The sequence below is a fragment of the Corylus avellana genome, chromosome ca5, assembly GCF_901000735.1.
Source record: "Corylus avellana chromosome ca5, CavTom2PMs-1.0".
Taxonomy (NCBI): Eukaryota; Viridiplantae; Streptophyta; class Magnoliopsida; order Fagales; family Betulaceae; genus Corylus; species Corylus avellana.
In genome coordinates, this window is record NC_081545.1 from 6280973 (window position 1) to 6293685 (window position 12713).

Sequence of the window (12713 nt, forward strand, 5' to 3'; positions counted from 1 at the left end):
CTGGATACGGCTTCTATGCGGTAGTGAAAACTACCGCATAGGAGCTGTTATGCAAAATGGCACAGTTTTGCATAATATACCAAGTAAAACTGGGCCGTTTTGCTCTTTGCCTTATTTAATAAATAATAAAAATATAATATGTATTTTCTCACTTACGCCGTTAGCCCAAGAGAAACCAAACAGCAATACCTTACTCATCAAACAGCCCGTGAAATGTGAAAACATAAGAGCTCAGGCCAGTCAAGAGGCTTCGCCGGAGCTGGAGTGCCTATCGTATTCCATTCTCTGTCTCCCTCTCTCTTTCGGTAAGCCGGATCTGATTTTTTGATTCTAATGTTTTGGTGGTAGAGGGATTTGTTGATTTGGGTTTTTTTTTTTTTTTTTTAATTCTGTATAAATCACAGCAGTTTTACGAAAAGTTGTTTCATAAAAAATAAAACATTCGTGTTTCTTTCGCAAATTCAGCTTTCTTCGTCTCCGAGAATTAATCACAAACAGAATAAAAACTCTAAAACAGAGCAACCCAAATGGACAGGCTCTCGACCACGTCGGCCATACTTCCCAACACTTTCCAAGGCGTGCATGATGACATTAGCGAGCAGGTGGAATTCATTTGGCAGCAAGCCAAACCACCGGTGGTCGTGCAGCTACTGAAATTGGCGGTGGGTGTGTGTTTGGTGATGTCAATAATGCAGAATCAAAAACCCAAATCAACGAACCCCTCCACCAAAACATCCGAATCAAAAAATGCTTATCGAGAAAGAGAGAGGGAGACAGAGAATGGAATACCTGTGAATGCTAGGCACTCTGCTCCAATGAAGTCTCTTGACTGGCCTGAGCTCTTGTGTTTTCACTTTTCACAGGCTGTTTGATGAGTAAGATATTGCCGTTTGGTTTCTCTTGGGCTAACGGCGTAAGTGAGAAAATACATATTATATTTTTATTATTTATTAAATAAGGCAAAGAGCAAAACGGCACAGTTTTACTTGGTATATTGTGCAAAACTGTGCCGTTTTGCATAACAACTCTTATGCCGTAGTTTTCACCACCGCATAGAAGCCGGATCCTATAAAGCTAATTCGAATAAGACCACATTTTTCTTTTGCAATAAACTTCCAATCAAAGAACTTGATAATGGAGTGATGCAACATATATAAGATACACAATGAGTTAGTGGGCAATGTTCTTAGGGTTCTTTTGGGTTTACAATTTTCAAAAACGAGATTTAAAAATATCAATTTTAAAACATGATATTTAAAAACATGGTATTAAAAATACAGTTAAACGTTTGGTAAAATCGTAGTTTTGCCTTTAGAATTACAATTTTTAAAAATGCATCATCTTGCCTACAATTTGAAAAATGCATATTTTTCTACATTTTAAATTGTAATTTTAAAAAAATGCACTTCCAAGCAATACATTTTTTGCAATTTAGTTTTGAATTGCACTTTTAGTCTGGGAAATATTATATTAATAACAGCTGAATTAAGAGAGAGAGAGAGAGAGAGAGAGAAATATTAATTAATAATTAGTAATATCATTGTCGCATGTGGCATTCTAGAGAACACAATTGTCATATGAAAAAAAAAAAAAAAAAAAAAATTGTCATATGAAGGGATTACATTTTGAAAATTAGAAGCCCCCATGCATGTAGCATGAAAGACATGGATTGGTAAAGTAACCACTGGCCGGGTTTAAGCTTGGCCTTCGTACTTGTCTTCTTCCTCACTAGCTATGCATGGTTGGCAATGGTAGAAACGTAATATGCAACACAAAGCAGCCCATGAACAAAGCACAAAATCCCTCCATTGGACAATAAATGATGGTGTGAGAAACCGCAGGAAGCCCTTGACTTGTGGTTTGACAAAGTCCCTATCACCAGCATGGACAATCCCACGGCTAATATGATCCTGATCAATCATAAACCATGAAAATACAATAAGAGTGTTAAATTGTCATTTATCTCAAAAGTTTAAACCAATAAAAAAATAGTAGATTTAATCATTTAAAGTGCTGGTAAGCTTAAATTCCTTTACAAGAAGTGAGGCCGAACCCTAAAAAATTTTAACTGAAATAAAGGTGAATGATAGAATTAAGGTTTAAACTCGCTCTGATACTTATCTAAAAAGTTTAAATTCATAGAAAATGGTAACAAAGCCAAAGTAATCAGGGTTAATTAATTACCAAGTGAAGAAGTAGCAGGCCACTGAGAGTTGCCTGCGGGGGGAAGCCTTTCCAAACTCTTCTCGAGTGCAAATGCAATTGCAGCCACCAAGCAAGTTTGCTATGATATGGGCTAGACCCAAAAGTGATGCTGCAGCTAAACCTAGCTTGAAAGCCTGGCTGCTTGGTTCTTTACACTCAAATATAAACAGCCTTACGTGCTTCACCTGTTGAAGAAGAAATTTGAAAAGGTTGAGTTTACAACATAAAAACCATATTAACATGCCAACTTTTTTCTGCCATTGATGGAATGATATGTATATACTTTGCTTTGTGCAATTTTTGCTTCAATGCCAAGAACCCCGGCAATGACATCCATTGCCACGATCAACAGACAAATGAGAGCACCTGCTAACTTGGACATTTTTTGGATAATATATGGAGCACTTGAAATCTCTCTCTCTCTCTCTCTCTCTCTCTCGCTTACTACTATGCTTTAGATGAGAAGGAACATGTGTAAGGGGGCCTTTTAAAGAGCAGAAAGTGTGTAGATAATTCTTATCAGCTGGGTTAAGTGGGTAAAAGCTATTAATGAAAGGATATATAAGGATTTCTTTCAATTTAAAAAATAAATAATTATTGATTCTAAAAGTATGTGAATTCAGACAATTCCTTGCATCGAACGGTTTGAATAATGTTGCATAATAAAAATGTAACATGTTATGAGAATTGAGTATATTTTAATCAGGTACTTATGCTTTATATTGTAAAAAAGTTTTTTTGCCAAAAACACTCTTTTAGTTTTTTAAAGAAGAAGGTGTTTCTTTAAAATGAAGAAGTCTTTTGAAAGGAAAAGTTTTTTTAATTGCCTTAGTTAACATGTCACATTTTTAATAAGTAGCATCTTTCAAATTAACCGTTTGATGCAAGAAACAGCCTGAAATCACATATAGAATCTACAAATTATACGAATTCTGATCCGTTAGAGAAGTCTATGCAGTCCAAGAATCTTGCTTGGATGATCCATGAAGTAAATGAAGATACTGGGGATCCAGTACTGAATGAAGAAGATGGAAATGGTACCAACTATGTTGCCAAAGATGGAGATGCTAGCAGATGTCCTGCCAAACTGAGATATACCATCACAATTGAACTGTCTATATACAATGATGAGAAGCCAAAGCAACTTCAAACAGATAATGGATAAGCATCAATTGCAGTGCATTTGTATCAAACCACTTAGCAGCCGTCATCTGTAACCCTTATTTAAAGGAATACTCCATCAAACCATTAATGGAATAGCTAGTCCTCACCAAGCCTACGTGAGAGACAATTACAAATTAACGTAATATTGAGTCCCATTAGAGAGAAGGAACCAATGGCGTCCTAGTTCCGTCTCAAATTATGCACAAATTTCAAAACGGGTCGGGTTCGTTCTATGGTAGTGTCCTCAACCATAATGGTCTCAATGCCCAAGTTTTTAAGCATTTTCTTTTTTAAATAAACAGCAAAAAAAGAATACATAAAGAAACTAATGTATCTTTATGTATTAAGGACTATGGCGCCCAACCAACTTCATGATTTGATTTGATGCAACTTAACTAATTCACCCCTGTAATAAATTTATCTATCTAAAGTTCATTCAGAAAATATATTTCTGTGTTTTTTTTTTTTTTTTTTCTCGTCATTTATGAATTTGATGTCTCCCTTATGGGATTGGTTGCAATTCGGGCAGTCTCATAAAAAGGACAGGTGCAAGTTCCACCGGCCTCAAATAGATGGGTCTCTCACTTAGGGGTGTCAAAAATTAGTGGGAAATCGGAACCGGAACCGGAAAACCAGGGTCCCGGTTCCGGTTCCGGTTCCTGTTCCTGTTTGAAAAATCCAAAAACCGGGTTTCCATTTTATATATATAGGATTTTTGGACTTTTTTAGGTTTATTTTTTAATTATTTGGAACAATCACAACAAAGCCCATTTAATTTAAACAAAAAGACTAATAGATTTTTTTAAAAATTGGCCAATTTATAAAAAAAAAAAAAAAAAAGGGCTTATTTTAGGCTCAATACCTAAAATAAGCCCAAAAACGAATTTTCTTAAAAAATCGGTTACTGGACCAGGTAAAATTGGAACTCAACAATAACCGGGACCCCGGTTAACCGAGACCGGGTTCCCGGTTCCGGTTTCCCAAAACCAAGAACTGGGGTACCCCGATTCCGGTTCCCGATTTTGGCCGAAATTCAGGAAACTGGACCGGGTTGACACCCCTACTCTCACCCATTCAAATTCCCTTGTCTATGACAAAGGTGATATTTTCTTGGCATTCACCAAAGAGCTAAACTCTCATGATGTTAATAAAGGAGAAGCTATGGCGGCTTTAACAGGAGTGGACTTTGCCCCATCTAATGGTTGCTCTAAATTAATGCTGAAAGGTGACTCTTTGATTACAATTATGACTATTAATCAGTCATCTCTCCTCTCAGACAGGTCATTTGCTCCTATCATCTTTAACATACAACTGAAACTCCAGTATCTTCAAGATTGGAATGTTGCAAAAGTTTCAAGAAGTGCAAACTTTCGTGCGCACCATCTCGCCAAGTGGGCCGCTACCAACCTTGTGTTTGGAAGCATTTTCAATACTATCCCTATCTTCTCTTCCTTTAGGATCAGTAATGAGAATGATCCTCCTATATAACCATTCCCTTTATTTGTAATTTGCTTTAAAAAAATAAAAAATAAAAAATAAAAAAAATAAAAAAAATAAAAAAAAAACCCATTGTCTATGTAATTGATGATGGGGGCATGATCTTAAATCCCACTAAGAGTTGCCTTCTGTCTATTACTGATTTGTTTTCTAGGAGTATTTTTTTTTTTCACAAGTCCATATTGATTTAAGACATATTTGAAATTGCGTTTGAAAAATGAAACTTTTAAGTAAAAAAAAAAACACCTTTTTAGCAAAAGCTTAAAAACCAAAAGTATCTTTTAACCATTTTTAGGTTTTTTGAACCCTTAAAAGCGCGTTCAATTTTTTTTATTAAACGAGTACTTTTTTCTTTGAACAAAATTTTTTAGTGTTAAATGCATTTTTAAACCTTTCAAACGCACACCCAAACTAACCCTTAGCCTTCTAAAAACATCATTAATTATTAGAGTAGCTCAAGTACGTACTAGCAAATACAATAGCAGTGTTAATTTCCTCGATTTTTTAGCCGAAAATTAAAAGAATCTCTGGCCAAACAAATTCCTTCCTTAATGGGCTAAACCTCAAACTATTGAATAATAGTAAGTTTTTTTTTGGACAAATTCATAAGCAAGGGGGAAATCGTGGGCTGATTTAAGCCCCTACCTTATGGGCTTTTTGAGCTTTTCTATGATGCTTCACAACTTGGGTTGCAATGAGAAAAATCCCGAAAGCTTTTGTAATAGGTGAAAGCCTGAAATTAAGGAGAGACAAACAGGATAAGTCGGCTGAATTTTATTTGGACAAAGAGATAGTGACTTGTCAAAGACATAGTTCAATGTGATTGGTTAACGTGTTCAAATTTCAATGGGTCCAAGCCAAACTCAACTATAACAAATTAATAATCTCCTCAAATTATGTTTAACTTTAGACTATAGCTTAAATTTTGTAAGATTTAGATTTATCTCCAATGTCAAATGAAGACAAAAATCCACCCATTACCATAACACCATCAGATTAGATACACCATATCAACAGGCTAAACATTATAAAATCACCTCAGATTTTTTGAATCAAAATGCTCCTAAATGGAGATGTGTTTACTTTTTTAGATTCTATTTATAATTGCGTTAGGGAGGTTAAAAAGTACATTTAGTACCCAAAAAGCTAACATCCATATCAACAGGCTAAACATTATAAAAGCACATCAGATTTTTTGGATCGAAATGCACCCAAGTGGAGATGTGTTTACTTTTTTAGAGTCTGTTTATAATTGCGTTAAAGAGATTAAAAAGTACATTTAGTACCCAAAAGGCTGACATCCATATCAACAGGCTAAACATTATAAAAGCACCTCAGATTTTTTTTGATCGAAATGCACCCAAATGGAGATGTGTTTACTTTTTTAGAATCTGTTTATAATTGCGTTAAAGATGTTAAAAAGTACATTTAGTACCCAAAAAGCTGACATGTTTGAAAAGAATTGTCAAAAATACTTCTTTGACCTTTTTATTTAAAAAATTGTCAAAATGCACTTTTGAAAAAAGCTTAAAAATAAAGTGTTTTTTCAAAAACACTCTTTAATTTTAAAAGCTATATTTTCCAATACAATCCAGAACATGTTCTTTGTGATGCTACTCTTCACACCTATTTATCAAATTCATTACACACCAGCTGACATGACGTGTTTTAAGTGGCTTTCTATGCTAGTCATTTAAAAAAAGACAAAAGAAAAACCACTTAAAATGCATTACATCACCCGGTATGAAATGAGTGATAAATGAATGTGAAGAGTAACATTTCTTTTTCCTGTTTTTCTTCTCAGCTAAGAAAAGGAGATGAGATTTTTATATTATAAAGCTTATTGAGTGAGACCACATATTTCTTTTTCAATGAACTTCCAATCGAAGAACTACTTGATAATGCTGTTATGCAAATGCAACGTAAGATATGCAGAATGTGTTAGTGGGCAATGTAGTTAACTAGCTAGTTCTTAATATAACCGCAGAATTACAAAAAAAGAATAGAAAAATTAGTAATATCATTGTCTCATACGGCATTCTAGAGGGCACAATTGTCATCTGAAGTGATTACATTTTGAAAATCAGAAGCACCCATGTAGCATGAAAGAGATGGATTGGTAAAGTAACCACTGGGTTTAAGCTTGGCCTCCATAGCTTGTCTTCTTACTCACTATGTATGGCAGTGGTAGAAATGTAATATGCAACAGAAAACAGCCCATGAACAAAGCACAAAACCCCTCCAATCGACAGGAAATGAGGGTGTGAGAAACCGCAGGAAGCCCTTGACTTGTGGTTTGACAAAGTCCCTATCACCAGCATGGACAATCCCACGGCTAATATGATCCTGATCGATCAATCACAAAATCATGGAAATATACAATCAAGCCATAAATTACCACTTTAAACTTATAAGAATAGATTCAATTTATGTTCCAACACATATATCTACCAAGTGAAGAAGAGGCAGGCCAGTGAGAGTTGCCTGCTGGGGGAAGCCTTTTCGAGCTCTTCTTGAGAACAAATGCAATTGCAGCCACCTAGTAAGTTTGCTATGACATGGGCTAGACCCAGAAGTGTTGCAGCAGCAAAACCTAGCTTGAAAGCCTGGCTGCTTGGTTCTTTACACTCAAATATGAACAGCCTTAGCTGCTTCACCTGTTGAAGAACAAAATTTGAGTAACAAAATTAAAACGTTTCTGCCATTTATAGAATGATTATATACATATACCTTGTTTTGTGCAACTTCTGCTTCAATGCCAAGAATCCCAGCCATGATATCCATTGCCACAATCAACAGACAAATGAAGGAACCTACTAACTTGGACATTTTTGGATAATATTTGGAGCACTTGAAATTTCTGTGTTTCTTTCTCTGTTGCTAGCTACTATATATGCTGTTTAGATCATGAGAAGGAATCTATGAAGGAAAAATAAGGGGGTTTTAAAGAGGAGGAAAGTGTGTAGAATGGTTGTGATGATCAGATGGGCTAAGTGGGAAAAAGCTTCTTTTGTCTACAACAGGGGCATACTTTAATTTGCTTTTTGTGTCTTCTTTCTCTTCTTTTTCTTTGCTCTAGCCTCTTGGATTCCTTTGATGGGGGAGGAAGGAAAGTAGGGTATAAACCAGCTCATTGAGGGAGCCTCCCGAGGCATCATCTACTCATGGCCCAAATGAATCGGTGGGAAGTCTTTCTGTTTCTTTGACTTTTCATGTATATCTATGGATTTGCAAATCATTCTTTTCTATCCATATACTGTGTGTGTGCGTCTTTTTTTTTTTTTTTCAAAACAATTTTTAAAAAACAAGAAATAAATTAATAAAATACAGGTAACACTTCAATAATAATAATTGCTATTAAAAAAATAGAAATAAATTATGAATAAATAAAAATTGAGCATTGAACGTGTTTCATTTGATTGAAGCTTAAATGGCAAACAAAATGAATTGGAACTATCATGAGTAGTTTAAACTTTAAAGAAAGAATTTGGTTTACAATATCCCTAATAATAATTTTCATATTTTTTTCTCTTTGTTATGCTGATCATAATTCCATCCTAAATATTAGGATTTTCCAATTAATTAATGTCTTTTTGTGTCGTGTTTTGATGATAATCCCATCCCTACTGAAATGGTTAGGGTGTTGGGCAACCTCGGGTTAAATTTTTATTCCAAAAGTAAAAATAAGAAAAAAGAAAGTCGCTTTTTCCTACTATTTAATGTTATCTTCTTAATGACGGTTCATTATTTTAAATGACAAAAAAAAAAAAAGGTGAAAACTTTTGGATTCATTTCATAGTTGTATTACTTTTACTTAGGGAGCCTACATGCAAGATTCTGAAGTAGGTAAGGACTCTGTTTGCAGGGTCTTCGGCAAAAGTAGGCAAAATAGCTATTGAAAAATATAAAATTTTATTTTAACTACTCATTTTTTTCATACACCCTTCAATAAATTTTCTATTCTACTCTTTTATATATATATATATATATATATATATATATATAATATATAATTTTATGTGGGAGAGAGTGCAAAAGAAAGAGGAGAAGAGAGAGTAAAAGAAAGAAAGTGACAGAAAAATAATAATAAACAATTTTATTGTGCAAATAGTAAATAGGCTAATCAACCTATTTACTGTTCATATTAGATAAAAAAAAGTTAAGTTGCATATTCTGCTAGAGACAGAAAAACACACTTAATAGTCAAATTTAATCTTAGCTAGAAATTACCTAGAGGTAATGAGGCTGGTGAAGAACACAATAACAATTTAAAATTTGAGTGATTTTTGTGCTATAAGTCTAGTCTCTTGCTTCAAAAGTTATAACCCCTAATAATGGTGAGTGTCATTTTCTGTGGAAGAACTCTAGGACTTTTGCAGAAGTGGCTTGACTAAATGGAAAAAAGTGGACCCCTGAGCTCGTAAAATATGGACTAGAAAGCCCAAAAAAATGTACATTTCCAAATGATGCACCCCACCTGTATCTCACCGTCAAATCTAGAATTTTCTTGGGTATGTTAATGTAAATGTGACTTTTTTTTTTTTTTTTTTTTGGGGGAATCTCGAACTCATATCAGGGCTCAATGCATATATGATGTTTTGGGGAACAGAATCTTGTCTAATGCTTTGGCTCCCTTTTAAAGTTGGAATAAGATCCATTAAAATCGGGAAGAGTCATTTTTATTTTGAATGCCCAACTAAAATAACAAGATGCGGCAGTTAATTTTGAAATGACCAAAGTTTTTAATTAGAGTTTAGTCAAATTTTTAAAATGTCCTAACTCTAAAAATAATTTCTCAAAAAAAATACCATGTTTGACTACAACTAAAGCATGCGGTGTGCCACTAGAGTGGATGCGACCACTCCCAATTAGCACCAATGGCGGTCGCACCACTCCCAATTAGCAATGTGGTGGCGGTGCAACCGAATAATGCTATGTACAACATTTTCATCGATCTCAAATTATTGACAAAATTACAGTTCAGGGTTGTTCTACTTTGATCTCAAATTACTTTTGTTCTACTTCGATCTCAAATTACTTTTTTAGTCGGGTTCGAAATCTTTGAAAAAAAGAAGGAAAAGAATAATAAGAAGTGCACCACCCAGACAAAACCGAAAGGGGATGAATTGAGTATCCAACCCAACCAGTTACCAGGTCTGATATCACATAGTTGGGCCTCATAACTTTTCGAATTGCTTGATTCTGTAGTCCATTCCACCCATCTTAAGCCCAATTCTAATTAGAATTGACACCCGTGTTTTAATAATGCCAACGCTGGAACTGGAGCACCATAGACCACTACTCTAAACTCTTAAGACAAAAGGAAAAATGGTGAATACTGATTAATGTAATGGAAATGAAGTTTTAATACCACTTTTTTTTTTTACACCAACTTTATAAAACATATATAAAAAGTGGTACGGAATGTATAATAACATCAAACTATGGCCCAAACAAAACACAAGTGTAACAACAATATCCCTAGCTCACTCTCATGATTCTTTGGCAAACAAAACAAAGCATCATATATATATATGCACAAACATTACCAATGCAAGAGTCGGAACACCTTAGAAAGCAAAAATCATGAGCCCAACAACAGAGACACACAACTCAAAGGATAACACAAAAAAAGTAGTAATGATGTCTTACTCTCTCCTTTACACAAAATGCAGCAACAAAGGCTTCACACTTAACATCATCACCCCCAGCTTTCTCAGCAACATATTGTTCAACCTTCATCTAACCTTTTCGTATTCCTTGATGTACTTGTCACTATGTTTTCTTTTCTTTTTACATCCCAAAAAAAAAAAAAAAAAAAAAAAGGGCAACCCAAAAAGCAAAAGAAGGAAATGGACAAGAAAGCGCCTGAAACTGTTACCAAAACCCTGAGAAGCCTCAAAACCGCCACCAAAAGAAAGCGACGGAGCGTGCGAACCACGCGCCACCTTGCTCGGTCAGGGATTGAAGAATCGCAACATCTGCAGAGAAGGGACGTCCCTGAGCTGCTCCAACGAGAAGACGCAGAAGCCATGGGAGTAGAGCACGTTCTGCGTCACGGGCGAGTTGACGAGCACTTGGAGGATCTGGCTCCTGGTCAGCTTTTCCAGGTAGCCGAAAACGCCGCCGTATGAGGTCTGGGCCGCAGGAAAGGCCCTGGAGGAGTGGGTAGGCATGGACTGTAGGGCCTTTAGCTGGGCCTGAAGGTACTTCACGTACTTGTGGGCCTCCTCGAGCATGGTGGACATGTCCATCTTGGTATCCCAAGGCATTAGCTTCTGGAGGCCCTGCATCTTCTCGCTCAGCTTCTGGCGCCGCCGCCGAGCCAGCTTGCTCTGCGGGATGACAACCGGACGGTTCAGGTAGTAGCAGCTCTGCACGATTGAGTCTAGGGTTTGGGGATCACTGAGTCGACTCGGGCTGGTCATTGAGTCGACTCGGGCACGTTTGGATGGTGACGCAGAAAGATATGCTTGGGCTTGGGAATGTTCGAGCGAGTGTAAATGAGGTAAGTGGAAGAAATGCGGTGAGAGTTTGAGATCAGCGGTTGGGTTGGTTAAGAAATTGAATGGCTGAGTCTGAGTCTGAATCGTTTCGGTGTTGAACTCGTTATGGAAGTGAAACGGTTCGGTTTTGGGGAGCTTGAGGTTGAGCTTGTGTTTCCCTGCGTCTTCGCCGGACTTGAGTTGTCCGACTCGGGGGCCCTCGTCGGAGGAGTTTTGACCGAGTTGGTTGCGGTACTTCAGAGCCGGAAAATCCTCGCTAAAGAAGGTGAATGGAAACGACGTCGGTGTGGTCGTACTGGTCGAGTTCTCCAGAAAACCAAGCGGAGGATCTCCGAATGCGTAGTCGCCGTATAACGGCATTAAGGTTTTCTCGGCCAGAAATGACTGAAAGCTCAGGCCGGAGAACATCGCGTCGATGCTAGACTCATTGTCGCTCTCACCGCCGGCGAAACTCGAATCAAACTCCCTCTCCATCACGAACAGAAAAAAGTAAAACACAGTATCTGACTCAGAGAGAGAGAGAGAGAGAGAGTGGGGGTGGTGACTGTATTTATAGCCTCTGATTCTCTCTCTCACACAGTCACACACAGTCCCTCTGTATCTTCGTGTTGGTTACGAGAAGAAGGAACGCGTGGTGAAAGGAGATTGGTGCAGAAGGTGGGCGGCTAGGACGTCGAGGTTGATAGGGCCGTACATAGGAGTACCTGACAGGCAGGTGTAGGTCATGGATGATTTTTGTCGACCTTTTGTCTGCTTCTCAGTTTTCCGTTTATTTCAGGTCACCGGGCGGGCAATCCAAAAATTGTTTTCTGGCGGTTCCTTGGTGGAGGCCGTTAGATGGAAGCGGTGGGGGTGAATGGACGGCTGAGATTGGCTTGGAATCTTTTGGGTACGGGGACGGTTGTTTTAACGAAAGCTGCCGTCATTAATATTTGTTGGTGCGTGAAATCGACATGAGGCTTCGAATTGACGGTTATGCCCTATAATGAGTGAATTCTGGCCCTTCTGGGGTTGGCTCTATAATGGAGGGAAGGAGGGAGTATTTGGGAATTTAGCAGAGAGGCAACAGAGAATGTAGGGCGTGTATTGACACCTGCCAGAGGTACTGTTCGATTGGCTGGCACAGTTGAAAAGACAGTGCTGCCCCTATTGATGAGATCAAACTGAGGAGACCAAAAAAAAACAAAGCTGGTTTGATTATCAGCGAAGCAAAGCATATTCAGTGTAGGTTACATTTAATTGTTTAGTTAAACTGAGAAACACAAGCGCAAAGAAAGTTAAGGAGATGAAGAACCCACAACTACTGCCACGGTTGCCTCTGATTTCGCCAACAGAAGGCGT

The 12713-nt window shown here is 37.2% G+C and overlaps 2 protein-coding genes across 2 annotated transcripts; both read right to left on the reverse strand.

Annotated features, from left to right (window-relative positions):
* Positions 1-1732: 1732 nt before the first annotated feature.
* On the reverse strand, positions 1733-2587 carry LOC132181654 (protein VASCULATURE COMPLEXITY AND CONNECTIVITY-like). The gene is made up of 3 exons (XM_059594899.1): positions 2489-2587; positions 2185-2390; positions 1733-1910 (listed from the first exon to the last, which is right to left on the reverse strand). The coding sequence occupies exons 1-3, from the start codon at positions 2585-2587 to the stop codon at positions 1733-1735; spliced, it is 483 nt and encodes a 160-aa protein (XP_059450882.1).
* Positions 2588-6877: 4290 nt separating this feature from the next.
* Positions 6878-8013, reverse strand: LOC132182914 (protein VASCULATURE COMPLEXITY AND CONNECTIVITY-like). The gene is made up of 3 exons (XM_059596283.1): positions 7597-8013; positions 7318-7523; positions 6878-7212 (listed from the first exon to the last, which is right to left on the reverse strand). Exons 1-3 carry the CDS (start codon positions 7693-7695, stop codon positions 7032-7034), a joined length of 486 nt encoding a protein of 161 aa, XP_059452266.1. The 5' UTR covers positions 7696-8013; the 3' UTR covers positions 6878-7031.
* Between the last annotated feature and the right edge of the window lie 4700 nt (positions 8014-12713).